The sequence below is a fragment of the Ornithorhynchus anatinus genome, chromosome 5, assembly GCF_004115215.2.
Source record: "Ornithorhynchus anatinus isolate Pmale09 chromosome 5, mOrnAna1.pri.v4, whole genome shotgun sequence".
Classification (NCBI taxonomy): Eukaryota; Metazoa; Chordata; class Mammalia; order Monotremata; family Ornithorhynchidae; genus Ornithorhynchus; species Ornithorhynchus anatinus.
In genome coordinates this window covers 91,318,620-91,340,668 of record NC_041732.1, presented here as the reverse complement: position 1 = coordinate 91,340,668, position 22,049 = coordinate 91,318,620, and the positions used below count along the sequence as shown (strand labels likewise).

At 48.7% G+C, this 22,049-nt stretch overlaps 1 protein-coding gene across 7 annotated transcripts in view; it reads left to right on the top strand.

Annotated features, from left to right (window-relative positions):
* Nucleotides 1–22,049, top strand: part of LDLRAD4 (low density lipoprotein receptor class A domain containing 4) — a 365,789-nt gene that overhangs the window by 131,187 nt on the left and 212,553 nt on the right. For 5 of the 7 annotated variants that reach the window (XM_029065135.2, XM_029065136.2, XM_029065134.2 and 2 more), the window contains one exon: nt 15,060–15,516. The exons of 1 other annotated variant lie outside the window; for it this stretch is intronic. In XM_029065135.2, coding sequence (XP_028920968.1) covers nt 15,477–15,516 — 40 coding nt within the window. In that variant the 5' untranslated portion in view covers nt 15,060–15,476. Of the gene's footprint in view, nt 1–11,506; nt 11,597–15,059; nt 15,517–22,049 lie in introns of those variants that run through there. One more of the 7 variants, XM_029065138.2, reaches the window with a different exon arrangement.

The following is a 22,049-nucleotide window of genomic DNA, read 5'->3' as shown; positions in this document are numbered from 1 at the left end:
CTGGAAGGGGAAATGGGGTCAAGAGAGGGTTTTTTTAGAATGGGGGAGACATGGGCATGTTTGAAGGCAGAGGGAAAGAAGCCATTGGAGACTGAGTGGTTAAAGATGGAAGTTAAGGGGAGGGGGCAAGGGGCGATAGTTTCTATAAGATGAGCCGGAATGGGGTGCAAAGCACAGATGGAGGGAGTGGCACTTGCGAGGAGGGAGGAGTTCTCCTCTGAAGATCCTGCTGGGAAGGATGGGAAAGTAGTAACATAAGAGGATGCGTCTTGAAATGCCCGAATATATGTGAACAAATGCCATTACATTTGTTAGGAAACCAGAGGGCATGTACTTCAGAAGTTGGGTGTTCTACATTCAGGGAAGATTTTTAAAGAGATTCTGCTGGTCTGTAAGCCCCGGGGAGGGGAGGGATCATGCCTACTAACTCTACTGTACTTCCCCAAGTGCTTAGTATAGGGCTCTGCACATAGCAAGTGCCCAATAAATACTACTGATGATTGAAAGAGGTTTCAACAGTAATCTCCTTAACACATCTTTGACATTATAATGAGAATATTTTGCTTGCCCCTGGGTGAATGGAATGGGAAAGATAAGCTTCCTCCTGGATTACAAATTATCTGGAGGGCAGTGATTAGATGCCTTGTTCCCGCTGTAGATGCTAGACTGTAAGCTTCTAGTGGCCAGGAAACCAACCCTTTTGTATTGTACTCTCCCAAGCATTTAGTACAGTGCTCTGCACCTAGTAAGCACTTTGCACTCTCCCACTGGAGTAAGGGAGTCCTTTGCATTCAGGTGCTCAGTGAATGGCTGTTGCTCCAGCATTTGATAATAATAATAATAATAATTGTGTTTGTTAAGCACTTACTGTGTGCCAGGCACAGTACTAAGTGCTGGGGTGGATGCAAGCAAATCGGGTTGGACACAGTCCCACATGGGGCTCACAGTCTCAATCCCCATTTTACAGATGAGGGAACTGAGGCACACAGAAATGAAGTAACTTGCCCAAGGTCCCACGGCAGACAAATGGCAGAGCTGGGCACTGCAGTCAGACCCAGAGAGAATGACACAGCCTGGAATCTGAGGGCAAGTAGCTGAGATTTAAGAGCGAGGAGAGAAAGTGCTGCTGAGTTGCCTTGACACGCTTTTCCTTAACACCTGGAACGCTGAGGAAACACTAACATTGAGGAGCTCAAGGATGCTGCCATTCAGAAGAAGGGGGAGACATTTGGCTGCAGAACCTGTTGTGGAATTTCCAGAGCTGGCCAGATCCTAGCCCGAGTCTTCCAGGACTGATGTTTGGAAGGCAGTTCTTTAAAATGCTATTTATTAAATCCTTACTATGTTCCAAGCACTGTGGTAAGTGTTGCGGTAAATATAAGATAACAAGGTCAGTCACAGCCCCCATCTCTCAATAACCTTGCTGATCCCTTGCCCTCATCCTCCCTTTGGCTTGGAACGCCCTTCCCCTTTATTCATTCATTCAATGATATTTATTGAGTGCTTACTATGTGCAGAGCACTGTACTAAGCGCTTGGAATATACAATTCGGCAACAGATAGAGACAATCCCTGCCCAACGACGGGCTTACAGTCTAATCGGGGGAGACAGACGGACAAAAACAAGACAACATAGATCACCATTCTCCCCACCTTCAAATCCCTACTTAAAACACAATTCCTCCAAGAGGCCTCCTCTGACTCAGCCCTCATTTCCCCTACCCAACTTCCCCTTTGGTTTGCCTATGCACTAGGCTCTGAACCCCTTAAGCAATTTCTTTCAGTCAGTCAGAGGTGTTTATTGAGCACATGCTTTGCGCAGAGCACTGCACTATTTGATAGACTCCAACACAACAGAGTTGGTAGACACATTCCCTGTCCATAAAGAGCTTGTACTCTACAGGGAAACCGACCATCTCCTGTAAACTGTAAACCCTTTGATTGTTTTATTGATTGGCTGACTTTCCTGTCCAAGCAACAGAGAGGAATGAGTTAGGCTGGTCATTTTTGCAGAGAACAACTCCCTTGTTCTTCTTTGATGATGACAACCGAGGTCTGTTGATAAAATGCCACGGTCTTTGGAAGGAAACCCCTCCAAATCTGCGATTCCCTCATCCCACTGCCCCAGCATCGTATGTGTGACCTCCCTCCACCTGCTCCGGTATCCCAACACAGTAACCTAAAGAATGAACTGCTATACCAACCTAGGTCAGAAGGACCTGGGTTCTAAACCCGCCTCGGCCACTCGTCTGCTGTGTGTCCTTGGGCGAATCACTTGACTTCTCGGTGCCTTAGTCACCTCATCTGTAAAATGACGATTAAGACTGTAATCCCTATGTGGGCAGGGAACTGTATCCAATACTGTATCCAACCTGATGATCTTGTATCTATCCCAGCACAGTGCCTGGCACATAATAAGCACTTACCAAATACCATAAAAAAAAATCAAGGGGTCATTCATTCCAAAGCAATGCCCTAGAGGTGGTAGTGAGGCCATGGGAGCGATGAGATCGATGAGATGGCCGAAAGTGTAAGTATAAAGTGAGAAAAGTAGGAAACCCAAAAGAGAGCCTTGAGGGCCACTCACAGTTAGGGAATGGGAGTTGAAAAGGGGGTCAGTGAAAGAAACTGAGGAGGAGAGGTAGGAGGAGAGCCAGGTGAGAAGTGTCAGTAAAACCAAGATTGGATCATATTTCCAGAAGAGAATGGTCAGTGGCGTTGAAGGTGGCTGAAAGGATTAAGGAGGATTAGGCCAGGGCAGACCCATTCACTTTGGCCAGGAGCGGATCACTGAGGACGATAAAGTGCAGTCTTAGTCGAATGAAGCGGGTGGAAGCCAGAGTGTAGGATGTTGACAAATCTGCCCCCAGGAGGCTGGTCTACCCTGCCACTGCAGGATCTTTGGGGTTGCCAGCTGACTCTCCAGAGACTCCCTTCAGGCAGCATGGAGGTGACTAGCTGGCTCTCCCAAGTATCCTGCGTACATGTTTTCCTGACCTATCTCTGCCCCTTCACCTTCCGAGTCAGCCAGAGAGGACTGTGGTTCCCAGATAGGGGCAGGCCGAGGCTCCTGATTGACGCCGCAGTTTGCCTTCGTGACCCCCGATAACTTCCCAGTATGGTCCCCGGCTCATGTCGAAAAGCCTTTAGCCTCCAACAGCTTGGTATTTGTTCTTTCCCCATCTCCTCCCTCTTTTGTGTGGGCGTTGGGTCAGTAGGGGGACCAAAGCTGGGTGATCAGTTTGTTTCCTCACCTGTAAAATGAGGATTAAATCCTACTCCCTTATACTTAGTCTCTGAGCCCCAAGTGGACAGGGACTGTGACCTACCTGATCATCGCGTATCTACCCCAGCACTCAGTACAACGCTTGGCACATAGTGAGTGCTTAACAGGCAACATTATTATTAGTTGCACAGATGAGGATCTGAATCCTGTGGCGGAGATGGGAGTCATGGATTTTTTCCGTCAGAGCTCTGTCTGTTGGCGCTGAGGGCTATCAAGTCTGGGGTCCATTCTGCAGCTCATCTAGGCTAGCGGAGATCATGGCGAAGGTTGTGCCATTTCCCACAGGGAAATGCCAGGAGACAGAGTAGGGAGGAGCAGGCACAGAGTCTAAGTAAGAGGGAGGAGTTCCCTCCTCTGTCGGTGGGTCAGCTCCTATGAGAGCTCTTCATTCCCAGAAGCCAGAACTCCCTGAGGGAACTCCTTGGTGGGAGGAGGAAGGAGGACCAGTGGCTCCGACGGACCCAGCCAGGAGGCTCAGGGCTGAGAGAGACAGAAATCCCCCGGCTCCCGTTCCTTCCCTCCCCTTCCGGTTACCATGGAAACAGATTGCGGAAAACTGGGCCTGGTGCTATCTTTACCCTGGATTTGGCGGTCTGACGTCGGTTTCCATGGGAACGGGAAGAGAAGGGAATGGATGGAGCACTTTCAAGGTACAGGGGCTGCCAGCTCTGAGCTGCAAAACCCATTTGGTGAAGAGCCCCCTAGACGGGAGGGGATTGGCTGGGCTGTGGAGGGGGCTGGGGTCACAGCTGAGGGATCGATTTGGGGAGCGGGGAGAGACAGGTATTCCTAAATATCCCTGGAGGTACTAACTGCCTCACCCCTCTTGACACATCCTCCAGATAAGCCATGTTTCAGGTGCTGTACAACTTTGCTCTCCTTTCTGGTCTGGTTAAGTTTGAAATTCATGCTTTTGGTCAAGAAGGTGGCCTGTGGGAGGGCAAGATAGTCTTGGGGCCCTGGTGGGGGATGTTTTGAGTCCTGGTTCCAGGCCCTGGGCCCAGGTCTGGATGAAACCTTGTGAATAAAGTCGGAAATGAAGCAAGTGATGGTTGTACTCTCCGGATGAGGGGTTCTGGGAGCGAGGTAGCGGGTCCATGAGGGCCTTCCTCGTACTTCCCAGACTAACTTCTTTATCCCAAAGATCGATTTGAGGCTTGCCCCTTCCCCTACCCAGCAGATGACCCGGATGCTTAGCCCCAGTTTCTGAACTGGGGTGGGCACCTGCGACAGCCCTGCCCACCAGTAAGCTCAATATGGCCAGGGAACTTGTCTGCTAATTCTAGTGTACTCTCCCAAGTGCTTAGTACAGAGTTCTGCTCATTAGTAAGCGCTCAGTAAATATGATTGATTGATCTATTGATTGATAGATCTGCTCGTGGCTCCACCCATAATAGGGTAACGAAGCAGCTAGGACCTGGGTCATTAGAACAGTCACCCCTTGGCCACTCATCTAAGCCATGGATCTGGCAGGGAATTCCCTGCCCCTCCCCTAAAAGAGGGCCTGGTGTAGATGTAGCCAACTGATCTTCTTTCCTTCCTTCAAACAATCAACGAATCTGTGGTGTTTATTGAGCGTTTACTATATGCAGAGCGCTGTACTAAGCGCTTGGGAGTATATAGTGCACCTCAATTAGCAGACACGGTCCTTGCCCATAACGAGTTTATAGTCTAGCTTCCTTCCTGCTTCCCCTGGGCCCAGCCCCGCTGCCAGACGCTGTGGGCAGCTTCAGTGGAAACAAAGCAGCTTTCCGGGTAATTTACCGGTCAGGGTGAGGGCAGTGAGGTGACTCACTCCCTGTCTCCTTCCTAACCCCCCTGCAGGCACTTGCTCCCATGTAAGCCTTCCATGCCAGGGGACAGAGAGTAGCATGGAACAGGCCGAAAGGAGGGGCTGCAGAAGGAAAAAGGACTAAAGTGAATTCTGAAAAGAGTGGAAAGACAGCCTTAATTATGATATTTGTTAAGTACTTACTACCGGCCAAACTCAGGGGTAGATACCAGATAATCAGGTTAATCGAAGTCCCTGCCCCACATGGAGTTCACAGCCTGAAGGGGAGGGGGAACAGGTATTTCATCCCCATTTTACAGCTGAGGTACCTGAGACACAGAGAAGTGAAGTGACGTGCCCCAAATCACGCAGGAGGCAAGTGGAGGAGCCGGGATTAAAACCCAAATCCTATGACCCGCCAGTCAGTGCCATTAGGCCAGCGACTCTTTGTCTGAGTTTCAAAGCCCCACTAAATTAGGAATTCCAAACCAGATCCAAGCTCAGTGTGGGCAGGGAACATGTCTACCAACTCTGTTATACTGTACTTGCCAAGCGCTTACTGCACACAGTAAGCGCTCAAGAAATACGATGGATTGATTGATCCCTTCCTGCACCATCAGGTGTGAAATCCACATCTGGGGTAGAGAGAGAGGACCAGGACTGTTAAGACGAGGGCCACGGAGGAACCCAGAACTCCTGGTGACCTAGGAATCCTTCTGCAGAGAGGTAATGATTTACTCTCTGGGCAGAAAGATCCACCCAGGCCAATGCTTCCCTAATCATTTCCTCAGCCAATTCCCCTCCACCAATCCAAATGAAATTGATTTCTGCAGAAGCTGATCCAACACCGCCAAGGTTAAGCAAACAAACCATCCCCTGGGCTGCAGAAGGTTTGCTGGGTTTACTCTTGTTTTTGGAGACGGCCACTTCTGGATCGTCCGGGTCGCCAGCCACAGTTCCCCGCACTCCCGACGGCCGGTGCCTTTGGCAGTCTGGACACTGGCGGCTCTGCCTGTCTTGGCGTCAGCACGTGCCCAAAGTAGGCGTTTCTGGGGAGACCGAGTTCACTCCGCATTGGATTCGTGTCATTCCATCAGCTCAGTAATAGGGGGCCTTTCCCCTAAATTCTTCGCACTCTTGAACAGCTGCTGTTCGTGACAGATGCACTTTCTCAGAGCTGACTGATGCAGCCTTCCAGGAAGAAGTGAAACCCTACCAGAGTTTCCACACTCCAGGGACCGCTCGTTAGATGGCTCAGAAGGCCTGCTTCTCCCAAATACAGTTTTCCTTACTGTATGTAACTGTACTACAGAGAGCTGGGTTTGCCAGCCCCTTGAACCGTGTAATTAGGCCGTAAGCGTCTCGAAGGCAGGAGCCAAGAGCCTTTTCGTTGATCGTCCTCTCCGCGAAGTCCACTACGTTGCTCTGCATTTAGTGAATACCGTGGGGCGGCTCCTGGAAATGTGCAGGACTAGGTATCAAAAGATCTGGCTTCTAGTCCTGGCTCTGCCATTTGCTTGCTGCGTGATCTTCGACAAGGCACTTAACCTTACTGTGCCTCAGTTTCTTCCTTTGTGAAAAAAAGAGGATAAATTATGGTTCTCCTTAGCTTAAACTGTGATCCCTGAGTGGGCCAGAGCTGTGTCCAAACTGATTATCTTGTATTGAGTACCTATCCGAGCACTTAATTCAGTCTCTTCTGCTGTGATCCCATCCACCGGCTGAGTTGCTCACACATCAGAAGGGAGGGGATTCTCTTGCCACGCCCCAGAGAAGTCACCACTTGGGCAAACGTTCCTCCAAAGAGCAACATTTTTAAACCCACCAATTTCTGGAACTCCCAGGTAGTTAGACCTTAAAGGCAGTTCAGCTGATTAGCAAAAAGGCACCATGGCATCCATTGTGACCAGTGCTTTAGGGCTGATTCAAAATATGGGATGGTTGATGCCTCTTTTCCTCTTTTTTTATGGTATCTGTTGAACATTTACCATGTGCAGGACACTGTACTAAACTCTGGGGTTGGTACAAAGTAATCAGGTTGGACACAGTCCATATCCCACATGGGGCTCACAGTTTTAATCCCCATTTTCCAGATGAGGGAACCGAGGCCCAGAGAACGCAAGTGACTTGCCCAAGGTCACAGAGAAGACAGGTGGCGGAGCCAGGATTAGAACCCACATCCTTCTGACTTTCAGGCCGTGCTCTGTCCACTAGGCCATGCTGCTTCTCCTTCCTCATTCCCTTCCTCTTCCCACCCAAAAAGGTGTCGAGATTTTCAGTCATCCTATAACCCTCCCTGCAAGAAGTCTTTCTGTTGCAAGAACTGGGGGACTGGGAAATGGTGGGGAAGACAGGCCGGGTTCAGAGCAGACCTGTCTCACTCCTCACTCTCCCTCACCTGCTCTCCCCTCGGCCTTGTCAGCCCCCAGGGACTTGTCTCTGTAGGAAGCAGCATGGCCTAGTGGATAGATCACAGGCCTGGGAGTCAGAAGGATCTGGGTTCTAATCTCGGCTCTGCCTCTTGCTTGCTCTGTGACCTTGGGCAAGTCACCTAATTTCTCTATGCCTCAGTTACCTCATCTATAAAATGGGGATTGATACTGTGAGTCCCTTGTCGGAGATGAACCATGTCCAACCTAATTAGCTTGTATCTACCCCAGGACTTAGTACAGAGCCTGGCACAAAATAAATGCCAAAAAAAATTTTAAAAAAAGTAAGACTGCCTCCTATTCCTTCAGTGCTGGGGATGTGAGAGAAACACACTGTTTTAGTTAAATAAAAAAATGCTAGGCTCTGGGTTTCTTCCTGGTCAACGCCCCCTTATTAACAGTAGTATAATTTATTAAATGCTTACTACGTGCAGACCACTATGGGGAGTGTGGCCAGAAAGAGAAGAGGTCTTTCCCCAGCTACTGAATTTGGAGGGGATAGCCTAAGGATGGTTTTTCCTCCAAGGAGAAATTTTGAGAAAATGGCAGCTTCAAAGGCCGAAAGAGGGAAAGAGTGGAGGCTTAGAGGGGGACAGTTGTTTGGCGCATCTGTTGCCAACACGGGCAAACATACAGTTAGCTCTGGGCTTCTGGAACAATGGAACTTGATGACTAGTACCCAGTGGTTTGTTTCCATGGGGAGTGTCAGTTGTTTTTATTGTTAATCTGTTTTATTAACTTTTAGAGTGCCTGCAACCTGAGCCCAATAATTTTCCCTTTCTCAAGAATGTTGTGCAAAACGATTTTTGGTGGAGAGACCCTCCCTATGGGAATGGTTTACCCATAGCTATTGCACAATCAGTCAGTCAGTGAAATTTATTGAGTGCTTACTGTGTACAGAGCACTATACTGAGTGCTTGGTAGGGTTCAATACAACGAATCGGTAGACACCTTCTGTGCTCACAAGGAGCAGACAGAAGAAAGCAACGGAACTAGACGGAGCCGATGCATTATTTCTGAAATAAATCTGGGAGGGGCAAAAGGCCCGGGGAAACACTGCAGTTTCTCTGTGACCTAAGGTTGGAGTTAAGGTAAAAACACAAATGTGATGTTTTCACCACTGTGATACACTTACAATAGTTCATTTGTTCTTCCAACGCTTATTTTGACATTGCTTCTTACCTCTCCAACTACCCAACCACACTCCATACCAAATACCTCCCCCACACATTCTCATTAGCTTGTTTCCTGTGGGAGAGGAGGCATTTTTAGATATCAGGGGACAAATTCATGCTTTGATTTGTATCTCTGGAGATTTTTTTTTTCATCCGAAGCAAGAAGTGATTGAAGGGCCGTGGAATAAAGTGCCCGGCCACTCTTCAGGGTCAGATGGTGGGGTCACCGTTCACCCCAGAAAGAGAAGTGGAGGATTGTTAAATCAGAACAACAAAAAAAGACTTAGGGTATACTTTCAGGGAACAAAACCTAACTCTCAAGCACTGGTTCTGAGGGAGTGAAAAGCAAAGCAGCAGCTTTCTACAATTGTGCAGAAGGGAGAAGTCCCCTGTACCATTTGACTGGGGTTCTGAGTCGGGGTAGATTTTGGACCTGAGCACCTTAGTTGTTCCTGTCCGTGGAGAGGAAGCCAGTGAGGAGGTAATTGCAGTAGCTGCTCAACCGATAGCACCCAGAAGGACTGAAAAGGGCTCTGATCTTACCAATCAGCCAATTGATCAGTGGCACATGTCCAGCGCTTATTCTCCGAGGCACACGGTACTAACCACTTGGGAGAGGACATTACTGTTAAAGACAGTTACCCTCACCTGCCCACCCCTCACCCAGAATTCACCTGAGGGTCCCGGGTGCCTGCAACAAGCGGCCTGAATTTCCCTAGATGTTGGATTGGAGCTGTTTTCCTATGCCACAGGGTAGCCAGGCGCTGGGCCCCTTGGATCCCTGATCTGTCTTGCCCTGGGAAGTGGGAGTCTGAACTTGGTTTCTCCTGGAAGTAGCATACTCAGGGTTTGATGCAGAGCGGTTGGTCCCCTGGGCTTCTGTGTCGACTGAAAACAGTTCATATAAATTCTCAGGGATTTTCTCCGAGGAACTGCAAGTTTGAGAATCCCCAAGAATTTATTTTAATTTTAATAAGGAAACGTGGACAGCTGTGCCCCCATCCTCCACCTTGTGGTCTTCTCTTCTGCCATTACCCCTCTGTTGTCCTCCCTTTCCTTTTTCTCCCCTCCCACTGTCTCCCCCTCCACTGTCAGCCCCAGCACTCTTTCTCTCCCCATCGTCCATCTCCCCCTCTTCTGCCTCTGCTCCGTTCCACTACCTCCCCTCTGCTGTCTCCCCCTCCGCCATCTCCCTCCCGCCATCTCCCTCCTGTCATCTCCCTCCTGCCACTCCTCACCGCTGTCTCACCACACTGATGTCTCTCCCCTCCACTGTCTCCCTTTCCACCATCTCCCCCTCTGCCTCTCTCTCTGTCACCTCCTCCTCCTCCATCTCCTCCCCTGTCATCTTCCCCTCCACCAAATCCCCCACCCACTCTTCCTCCTCCGCCTCCATCATTTGCCCCTTGCCATCTCCCCCCCCCCCGGCCGATGTCTCTCCCCCACTGTCTCCTCCCCTCTTGCCATCTTGCCCGCCCCTCCCCACCCCCCATGGTTCATCCAGAATGGTGAAGGAAGACCTCGTTCTCTTCTCCTTGGATGACGATACATCACGGCTCTGACCTAAGATCTGACCCAGAATCCCTTGGGGTAGTACTTTGGTGTGTTCAAAGAGATGTGGTTTCACCACCCCATCTTGTCGCTGCATATTTTAATCACAGATTTTCCATTCTGTACCCACACCTTAGGGTGGGGTAATCGTGTGGAACACAGAAATTTATAAATGGAAAAACACCAAAAGGAAAAATATCCCATCAGACCCAAGTACACATGCTGAGCTTTTAAAGTTACTTTGCCCAAGCCTCGAGCCAGCCTGCACTCCAGAAAGCCGAACGCAAAGCTGCAGACGTGGAGGGCTCTGGGCGTAGCGGGCTCAGATGCTCAGTCAGTCTGCCTCACCCCATGTGGTTATGGATGGGGTGAAGCTTAGAGGGGTAAACTGTGGGATGCGCAGGTTTTCCCCATTTCCTAGTGTTACAGTCAGGTGTATAGTTATTGCTTCTCAGCCCGCGGCCTCTGGCCTTCCTCACGGAAAACAGTTCGGTACCTTCAAACCAGTGCTCCCAGGGACCTGAAAATGGTCGTGCAGCACTGCCCCTTTCAAAGTGTTGGCTTTCATGTATTTTCCATTGCAAATGTTCCAAGATGGTTAAAATGTATTTTCCTCTTCTTCTTTCTTAATTGGGGTGGGAGAGAGATGGGTGGAGGTGTCACTCCAAAGCGATTAACCCGGAAGGTGGCCCCCACCTCTGATGACCTTTCTTACATTTTACTCAATCCAATTTTACCACTCGAGCATCTCCTAGGTAACTGGCCCTTAGCCAAAGAAACAGGCTGCAGACAGAGGAAGGAACAAAAACGAAATCCTTACGGTGTTTACACTTTGGGAAGGAGGATCCTTCAATTATTTAAAACTTTTCTTTGAAGAAGCCGGTTCTGAAAAATGGTGTTTCGCTTCTCTTTGGTCTCTGAGTTCAGTCTGCGATCTTAATCTTGCACCGCAGCTGAGAGGTCTGTCTTGTAAAGTGAAACATTTGTGGAAATTGTAGCCCGTAGAATGTGCTAAGGTTTTCATTTCTGAGGGTTACTGTTGTTGTGGAGTTTGCCCAAGTCTGCATGGGGAAGTCTCCGTGCTCACCGATTCCACATCATATTTAGTTAGGTTTGTGGTGTTCACAGTTTAAAATGCCCCTTCCTATGGGGGTGTTTTTCCATTTGCTGTTCATTTCCTTAGTAACGGACGGGTCGCACTGTTATGGGAGGGGCTTGGTGACACTCACAAATTCAATATTGAATTAATTTATTCCCTGGTGAGACCTGCCCGTCCAAATGGAGTAAGAGTCTCTCTCTGTGGGTGCATAGGTGATGGAGTGGGCTCCTGGGTTAGGAATGGGAAGGCGTGAGCTTGGGGATCAGCAGAGCTTCTCTGATCTTGGGTAAGTCAACTCTCTCTCGCTCTCTCTCTCTCTCTCTCTCACACACACACACACACACACACACAAACACACACACACTCATATACACACACTTTCATTCTCTCTCCGTGTCTAGGTTTCTGTACCCGGCTCTCTCTTTCTCCTTCACTCTCTTCCTCTCTCCATCTCCCTTTCTCTAGCTCTCACCCCTCCCTGCTTTTTTTTGTTCCCCTGCCCCCATTTCCTGACTTCTCTCCCCTCTTTCTCCTCCTCTCCCTTGTCCCGCCGTAGACCATCTCTGAGGGGCTTGGCAAGACTGCTGCATTAAGGGAATATTAATATTTGAGAACGCCTTCGGAGTCTTGGAGGAAGGTGCAGTCTTAGCTGTCTGTTCGTAATAAGGTTAAAAGATATCCTATCTGGGGAGCTTTGACCTCAGATTTACAGGGGAATTTAGTCCTGAGAGATTAACAAAGACCAGCGCACCCCATTCAGGGTATTCTAGTTTAGACTGGTTTTGAAGGAATCAACACTTTAGCAGTTGTTTTCCCAGACCTCACCCGTGTCGGAGAGAGTTAACGTAGTAGTCCTGTGTGACAAAGATGATCGGAATAGGCAGGATGAAAGCATGAGGTGACTAAAACCTACCAAATAAATTTGACCTTTTGGCCTCCTGCTTCCCACATTCTCTGCTTACACTTATAGGGATGGGGACCAGGTTCAGTGGTAGTGGAGAGTGTAGACAAGAGAAAAAACAAGGAAAGCCAAGTTCAGAGTGGATTAGCCTTGTGCGAGCATATGTACGTTGAATTCAGCTCTCACGGTGAATCACATGCAGCGAACACATGCAGCTACACCTGAGAACTGCCTTTTTGTCTCATGCATCTGTCCAGAGCTTGTGGCTTTCATTCTGAGAACTTCTGGGACAGTTAGACTTTTCTGAGAGGCTTAGGAAAATCATCTGGTTGCAACCTTTTATGGAAGAAAAACGTTTGGAGAAGTGGAGAGGCGATGGTAACACAAAAGGAAAAAATTAAGTGGCTTTTTTATTATGTGTTTTTTTTTTTACCTTCTGCCACCCACTCCCCACCCCCGGTTTTCCCACAGACATGTGAATTATGAGATATATGTGAGTTGAGAAACTGAAGCAATGTAGTGCATTTTTTTAAAGATAGAATAGAAATTGACTTTGAAGCAGCCACCTGAAAATGGGGGAAGATGTCGTGCCCTAATTTCTGGGGGAAAGGGGTGAAAGTGAATATAGAATTGGTCAAGAAAAACTTGGGCATTGCAACCACTTACCACTACCAAAAAAGATTTAGCTTTTGCTTGGGACAGGTGCTTTAAAAGAGTTCAGACTCCTCTTTGAGATTTGGTTTTAGATCTCTCTGAGGTATGACGCTGTCTATGTATTTATTTGGGTGAATGACATGGAAACATGGTGCATTTTGGTGCTTCGAATGTGTGGTTAAGCTCAAACCACCCTGCTCATGACCATGTGACCCTCATGGCCTAAAACTCCTGGAAACAGGGGAGCTGAGGGGTTAGACGTGAGAGTCTCTTCTCCAATCTCCCATCCTCCGTGGAAGACTCTTTGGGCATCGGCAGCTCTCCTGCTGTGAGGAATCTCTCTGCTATGGGTGGACAGGAACTGTTTGGGGAGTTGACTGAATGTATTCCACGCTTAGAACAGTGCTTGGCACATAGTAAGCGCTTAACAAATACCATGATTATTATTATACACTCCCAGAGTTCTTTTGGGGGGAATCTTTTTATGTATTTGTTAAGCACTTATGTGTCAAGCACTGGGATAGATACAGGTTTATCAGGTTGGAGACCGTCCCTGTCCCACATGGGACTCACAGAGAATCGAATCTCCAACTGAGGCACAGAGAAGTTAAGTGACTTGACCACAGTCACATTCATTCAAATGAATTTATTGAGCACTTACTGTTGTGCAGAGCACTGTACTAAGCGCTTGGAAAGTACAGTTCGGCAACAGAGACAGTTCCTACCCAACGATGGGCTCACAGTCTAGAAGAATGGCGAGCAATTGGCAGAGCTGGGATTAGAACCCAGGTCCTCAGACTCCCAGGCCCCAAACTCTTTCCACTAGGCCATGTTGCTTCTCTTGAAATAAAACATATTTACCAACCCTGTTTTTTCAAGTTCTCCTTACTCCGCTAAGTTTGGAGGAGAGACCAGGATCTAAAAAGATGGGATTAGAATTCCAGGTCACTCACTATTGCGATGCTAATGAGAATCTGTCTCTGATCATTTTAAAAAGAGGCCCTTAGGCAGGAGTCTTTCTGCAGTCAGGTCACTGGTGCCTATGTTAGTTTCAGGGGTCAGGCAGGGACAGGGCCCACTCCTCATTCCCCATCCTCTTCCACCCTCTTTCCTAGAGGAAGCAGAGTTCCTTGTTTTCCAGACTTTGTGTAGGTTACTTCAGCTGTCTTTGTGTTCACTTCCCCTAAGCAAGGGAGAGGTAATCCTGGCCTTCACTGATTGCTGTGAGGACTAGTTCAGGAAGGGTCTTAGCAAAATGTTTTATTTAATGTAGAGGAAGTGATTAACGAATCCATTTCTAAATTAAACCCTCCCTTTTCTTACTTTGTTTTTCACTGCATTGCTGAGAAGCTGATCAGACACACTTTTTTTTCTACCCATCCAATTGCCACGCAAATTTTTATCCATTCTACGATCCCTCGAAACCAAATTCGCTTCCAGGCTAGGCTCCTTCCCTCCAGAAGGAACTCTGGAGAGCAGCTGGAGAAATAGCGTTTGACCCAGCTGGATTGGTGAAAACCTCTGAGTATTCCAGAGACATTTGACAGCCCTCTGGAGCTGCCATATGACTTCTGGACCTCGATCCCAACCAGCACAGAATAGAGGTCAAAGGCATCTCAGCTGTTTTGTTTCCAGGGATGCAGGCAACTCTCTGAGCCCAATGCCGATTCCCTCTGTGCTCCTCTTCTTCCAAACCCTCTTAAAAAGACATCCTCCTCCAGGAAGCCTTCCCAGTTGATTTACAACACTCCCAGATCAATCCATCCATCTGACAGTCCCCTTTAAGTTCCATATCCCTGTCCCCAGCACTTCTGTAAATAGGTATATTTTAATTTATCTCTATATTTATTGGTCCAAACAATCACTTATTCAGTGATTCCGTCCTGCGATATTAGCCCTACTTCCTCTAATAGTCTTGTACTTCCTCCAGCTCTACAGTTTATAAATACATTTCGACTGTCTCTAACACTGGACTGTGAGTGAACCTTGAGGATGAAGACCATGGGTCTTGCTTCTGTCCTATATGTCCATGTACTTCCCTCTCAGTAGGTGCTTAATAAATACCACTGATCGTTTATTGTTGGAGAGCCTTTCTTTGGTGGGGACCTCCAGTCCCAAGGGGTGGCTGTGCTTGGGTTTCCTGGTTTAACGCTGGCCCCCAGGAAACATAAACCCATTCTTTTTCGTTTCTCAGTGAGCTGGCCTGAGGGAGAAAAGGAGCACGGGCAAGACGCGACCATTCACAGCTGAGCTCTGCGAGCACCCGAGAGCCGGGGGAAGGATGGAGGCCGCTGAACCGCAGAGTAGGACTAAGTTCTAGACGGAGAAGAGCGTCCCGGTGGGGCAGTGGCCTTGGCTCCAAGTTCTCCATGGCACAGGCTCCCCGGCAGGACGGCTGACGGGACCGCCCTGGGCGAATGCTTCTGGACCTTGGGCCCTGGGCACTCGGGGAAGGACCGGTGGGAACGACACACGAGCGAGGACCGGAAGGGGAAAGAGAAATGGACTCTGAGACGCCAACATGGAAGTCACTTGACAGCCCCCAGCCGGGCGGCTTCCTTCTGTAAGGACAGGTTCAGAGTGGCATCACAAGCTTGGTTGGGAGAACAGCATGCAGGAAGCTGGTTTTCAGGTCACAAACGCTTTCACAGGTGAGCACCTCATTCTGGTTGGGAGTGGAGAGTTGGGGAGGGAGGGTGTGGGTTTAAAACCCGAAACCATGGAATTGACATTTAACAGGGAGATGCCCGAGTGATGACCTGGACTGCACGTTGTTGTTTTTACAATGGAATGGCGTTTCTCTTCCTCCAACTCCCTAAACTTTAATTCAGAGTGAGAGCTTTCACTTTATTTCTTAGCCCAAATATCCAGTAGTTCCTTTCCTGAGGACAACTGAGAGACTCCCCTTCCTCAAGTCATTGCATTGGTGGTAGGTGGGGGCGGCTGAGAGAGCATTCCTTCACAGAACGGGGAAGGAGCAGAAAGCGAAATTACTAGTCTGTTCCCATCTCTCGTTTCCACCTTCAATTATTTCCTTTAGGCTATAGTGAGCGCTCCTATTCTTAAACAGCGCTGAGTTGCGTCGCTAGCTCATTGGCCATAATCCTCTCAGAAACCAGGTCATCGGTGGAAGGGGTTGAAGAGCAACCTGCCAGCCGCAATTTGAGGTTTACCACAGAGTCAGGCTCTGGCGACCATTTTAATTCCCCCTGGGACACTAAAGCTCACATTTTTTTTCTTCCAAGGGCTCAGAACTCAGAGCTGAGTCAGGTGTTCTGATCGTGGCACGGGTGGGGATTCTCTGTGCTTGAGTAAATCACTACTTTACGGGCCACTGTCCCGTCATTTGTGGAACTGAGGGGATAATCTGGAACCACCACAGTGGGGCGTGGTGCAGAGTTGCAAACTAAAAAAAAGGGTGACGTCCACGACAACAAGCATCTTAGGTTTTCCTGTGCTCTAGTGCTCTGGAGAGAGCAGCTTCTTCTAGAACTTGTGGCCGCTGTGAGAGGTGATGCTGGGACGGGCTGATTCTCGTATCCCTGTCGCATCGGCTCTGCTCCCGCAAGAAGCATCAGCTCCACCCCTGGGAAAGAATCAGGGCTTCAGCAGGGGGCTTTTTCCAGGGGTGCTTGTGTTGGGGGCCGGTGGATGCCCTCAGGTCTTCCACTCCCTCTCACGAGAGGCTGGGCACCGGAGATGAGACTACCGGGGGTACCGGTGGCAAGCTGCCTAAGCAGAGCGGGGAGAACACAGGCTTGGGAGTCAGGCTGACGTGGGTTCTAATCCTGGGTCCACCACTCGTCTACTGTGTGACCGTGGGCAAGTCACTTTGCAGCGTGGCTCAGTGGAAAGGGCACGGGCTGAGGAGTCAGAGGACCTGGGTTCTAATCCCGGCTCTGCCGCTTGTCAGCTGTGTGACTTTGGGCAAGTCACTAAACTTCTCTGAGTCTCAGTTACCTCATCTGGAAAATGGGGATTAAGACTGTGAGCCTCACGTGGGACAACCTGATTACCTTGTATCTACCCCAGCACTTAGAACAGTGCTCGGCACATAGTAAGCGCTTAACGAATACCAACATTATTATTATTACTTCACTTCTCTGGGCCTCAGTTTCCTCATTTGTAAAATGAAGATTGAGACTGTGAGCTCCACCGTGGGACAAGGACTGTGTCCTACCCAATTTGCTTGTATCCACCCTAGTGTTTAGTACAGTGCCTGGCACATAGTAAGCACTTAGTAGATACCAGAATTATTATTATTATTATTAAAGAAACTCTGAAAGGAAAATCGAGGGCTGGCAGGAGGGGAGATAGAGACTGGGGAAAGAGATGACTGAGGCAACTGGACTCTGACACTTGGCCTTGCTTCATTCTCTTTGTGAGCCTCTGCAGTGCTGAGAATCTTTTCACCCATCGCCTTAGTACCGCTCACACCCTAACTGTGGGAGCCCCTCTCAACTCAGTTCCAGATCCCCTTCTATTATCCATCTCCACCCACTCCCTTGGAAAAGTGACTGTGTCCAATCCCATTTGCTTGTATCCACCCCAGCCCTTAGTACAGTGCCTACCACACGGTAAGCGCTTAACAAATACCACAATTGTTATTATTATTACTTATCTGTAATTCATTTATTTACATTCATCTCCGTCTTCCCATTTGGACTGTAAACCTGTTATGGGCAGGGAACGTATCCACTAATTCTGTTGTACTGTACCCTCCCAAGAGCTCATTACAGTGCTCTGCAAATAGTAAGCTCCCAATAACTATCATGGATTGATCGATTAACTACTGCCCCCTCTCCGACCTCCTTTGCCTCCTGTCTCTCCTCTCTCTAGTCCATACTTCGTTCTGCTGCCTGGATCATTTTTCAAAAAAACATTCAGTCCATGTCTCCTCTCTCCTCAAAATTCTCCAGCCGTTGCCCATCCATCTCTGCGTCAAAGAGAAACCTCTTACCATTGGCTTTAAAGCATTCGATCGTCTCTGTCCCTCTTACCTTACCTGGTTGATTTCCTACCCATACGCTTTGGACCTCTAACACCAGTCTTCTCACAATTCTTCTAACTCATCTCTATCTCTGCAGACTCCTTGCCCACATCCACCCTTCATCGCTCCCCACTTCTCTCCCCGTCTTCAAGAGGACCTCCTCTGATTAAGCTTCATTTTCCTGTCTTAGCCCTCTCTTCTTGGGTCCATTCCTCTTTAAGCACTTAAGCTCGTCATGGGCAGCGAATGAGTCTATTATATTGGACTCTCCCAAGTCCTTAGTACAGGGTCTGCACGCAGTAAGCGCTCAATAAATATGAATGACTGAATGAATTTTCACCCCTGCCCCAGCCCCACAACACTTATGTATATACCTGTCTGCGCTGTATTTTAATGGCTGTCTTCCCCTCTCGACTGTAAGCTCCTTGTGGGCAAGGATTGCGTTTACCCACTCTTGTGTACCATGTTCTCCCAAGCTCTACCGTGCACACAGTAAGTGCTCAATATATGCCATTGGTCGATCGATCGATCGATCATCTATTGAGAATTGTCTGTTGGCAAAGTGGATCTGTATTCTCTCTTCTCACTTCTCTTTCGTCATGGGAAAGCACAGTTGTCCCTGGTGAGAGCTGAGTGCCTGCCGGGGTGATATGGGGTAATGTTTACCTGCTTTAGAGGGGTATTATGAGAATTAACATATGTTTGTCAAGCCCTTTGCAATCCGGTGATGGAAAGGCCAAATAAGTGCAAAGTATTATGATGTTAATATTATACTTGGGCATGTAGCAACTGCATCTACTAAGTTCACCGGTTTATCATTTTAACCAGTCTGTCTGCCTGGTGGGGGTTGATTGAGGCATTACTGGAGCTGGATAGACTTCCCCAAGATAAGCTCTCTTGTAAAAACAATCCCCAAATGACTCTGAGCAGAGGGAAATGGGAACGTTTCCAGGGTGAGTCAGTCCTCCATCCGAAGGGTTGTAATTCTGATAAAGACTTCGACTGACCCTCTCCTCACAGGTAACCGGGGAAGGGCCTACAGCTAGATTAACGGGGATAGGTGAGTCCCAGTTCCCCCTCCTCCCAACCACCCCTCAACTCCGGCACCCCTCACCCCCGACATCCAGTTGGCTATGAGGAGATCTTTCTGGAGATCAGTTCGCTAATGCCAGTTGAGTGTAAATCATGTGTAAGAGTCCTATTGAATCTGATCCAAGAATTTTATCCCCTACATGGAGCAATCAATCAGACTTAGTGGCTGAGGGAATAGAGGTTATTTAATGAGGAGAAGAGAAGGCCGAGGGGTGACCTGACTCTTTTCAAGCGCGGGAAGACAAGCCCGCGGAGGGAGACGGCCAGCTGTTCTTCATTCCCGCTAATGTCAAAAGAGGAGGCAGTGACTTGAACTATGGCTGACAGAATCTGGTCCCTCTGCACAGGTTCTGCTAAACTCTCCTCTTTGCTTTTCCTCCTCCCCTCCCCTTCCACCACTCGGAGGTATTTATGAATAGCCCAGAAGCCTCCTTGTCTGGATGTTTCTGGTGCATGAAATTGATTGGGCCCCCAAAGAAGTCACTCTGCAAGACCAAAAGGAGTTTTAGTAAGAAGTGAAATGACAATTCCTATCACTGATATCGAATATGGCAGACCCCCAGGCTTCCTGCCATCAGAATCAATATATCAGTCAATCAATTATAACATTGGCTGAGTACTTACAATGTGGCAAACCACTGTACTAAGCCTTAGAACAATGGATGGATTCTTTATTCAGCCCCAGTCCTTGAGTTTTACAATCTGTAGTGGAGCGAGGGCATAGAGGTAGAGAGAGAACAAAAAAGAGAAAGAATCGAAGATAAGCAAGAAGCTTCATCATTCTGAAATTTCTAAACTGAAAACTTTTTCTCATCAGGGAAGGATTCTCCCTCCCTCCACGTCTACTCTGCTCCCTGTCTGTCCTATGACTGCCACCCACCCTGTCCTCCTCTGAGCTGGGACTCCCCTTCTTGGCAGGTCTTTCCCAGTAAGGGGGCACGGTGCTCCTTTGTTGTCGGGCCTGGCCTCTCTGCCACCTTCCCTGCCTCCTAATAGAGTTTCTTCAGATCCAGGCCATGTCTCTGCCTTCTCCAGCTGACCCCCTGGTCCACCCCTGTGTTTCACTGTTGTCCTCGAGGAGAGGTGCAAAGGATGCTGCACTGGGAGTTGGATGCTCTGTGAATGGCATGGGCTGCCGACTCAGTACTGAGCTCTACACCTCAGCGGTTGAAGCCAGGTTTATTCACGGGGTGCTAGTCCCCCACGTCCCAGGGCACAGGCAGGAGGAAGAAGAGAGTGCATCTTTTCTTCAAAAGCTCAAGCCTGGGCCATCTGAATGCTACACCGCCTCCATGGAGCACAAGAGAGGCAGCAAAGGTGATCCACATGATAGGGTCCCGGGCCTACCGACTGCCCCCTCGACTTCCGGGTGAAGGCTGGTCCCGGGACAGGGCAGGCCGAGGCTGGCGGTGGAATGGCTGCCCTTCATAAGGGAAGGCAGAATCAAGTGGGGCAGTGGGTCTAGATTAATCATAAAACATGGCCCTTGCCCAGTTCTCTGAGCCCTGACCCAGGTGGTCGGATTACGGGGTTGATGGTTAACGGCGAACCAGGCAGGAAGAGCGGGAATGGACTGGGGGTCTCCCCGCCGGGCACGCCCCACGAGCCCAGACTCTATACAGGTCCGTCCCTAGCAAATGGAAGCTCAGGCTTAGTCTTACCGGGGGACCGAGGTGTTCAGAGGGTCCTGGCCTCCTCCCCTGCTGCCTCCAGCCGAGGCCAGAAAGAGTGGACCGAGATGGGGAACAGAGAGACCACATTCTTCTCATTGAAAGACGGGCAATGTGGCTAGTAGCCCTTTGAGCACAGAACCCTGTCTTCTGTTCTTATTTTATGCTCCCAAAGTACCTACCCTAGTGCTCTTCTTGCAGCAGGGGCTCAGTTAGTGAGTGCCCCTGCCACTGCTGACCACAGTGTCAGTGAGGACTGGGGGAAAGAGCAAGGGACTGGGAGTCGGGAGATCTGGGTTCTAGTCCCAGCACTGCTCTTGCCTGTTGTGTGACCTTGGGCAAGTCACTTAACTTCTCAGAGCCTCACTTTCCTCATCTGTAAAATGGGGCTAAAATACCTGTTCTCCCTCACTCTTGGACTATGAATCCCATGTGTGACACTGAGTTTCCTATGATGATCTCATATCTGTCTTGATGCTTGGCACGTGGCAAGTGCTTAATAAGTACAGTTATTACTGTTGTCATGTGCAGCATGGCTTAGAGGGAAGAGAACGGACGTGGGAATCAGAGGACCTGGGTTCTAATCCTGGCTCTGCCACTTGTCTGCTGTGTGACCTTGGGCTAGTCATTTCATTTCCTCTGTGCCTCAGTTCCCTCGTCTGTAAAATGGGGATTAAGACTGTGAGCCCCATATGGGACAGAGACTGTGTCCAGCCTGATTAGCTCGTATTTACCCCAGTGCTTAGTACGGTACCTGGCACATAGTGAGCACTTAGCAAACGTCCTTTAAAAAAATGTCCTTCACTCTTTTTCTGGCTTGACGTTTCTACTGGGCTATGGAGATAGCACACCTGAATGACCAGGAATGGACACTGGGAAGAAATGAGAAGATCTGGAGTAGCTCATGAAGATATAATTAGATCCCTGATTTAGTACTATTCACTCCAGATTGTTCATGGTAAAAAAACGGATCAAGGGGAAGGAGTTAAGGGCTTAGGTAATCTTCTCGCCTGTCTGGCATCTGTCTTGTTCATTTCATTGCTCATTCACACCTTGAACCAAAGTGTGGGATCATCTGTGAATTTTACTGATCCCCATATTGCTGTAACCCGTGACTGTGTATAATTGCCAGGTCCGGTTTACTTTTTCGTTTGCTAATTTTTCTTAACTGATTTCAAGTCCCTTGAGAGTAAGGAAACAATTTAAAAAAAAAATAAATATTTGGCTGTATGTGTCACCTTTCTAAACGAGAAAGTTTTTGGTTTCTCCATTGGTTTTAAGGCAGGAAAAGGAGCTCTCTTTCTGACTGGAGCTCTGTTATTAAAGGAAAATCCATATTTAGAAGGTAAACACTGCCCAAATGAATGTGTTTTTTTTTTCCAAGCTAACCTCTGTGCCTTCTGAGTGCTAAGATGGCTTTGGTCAGTGGGGG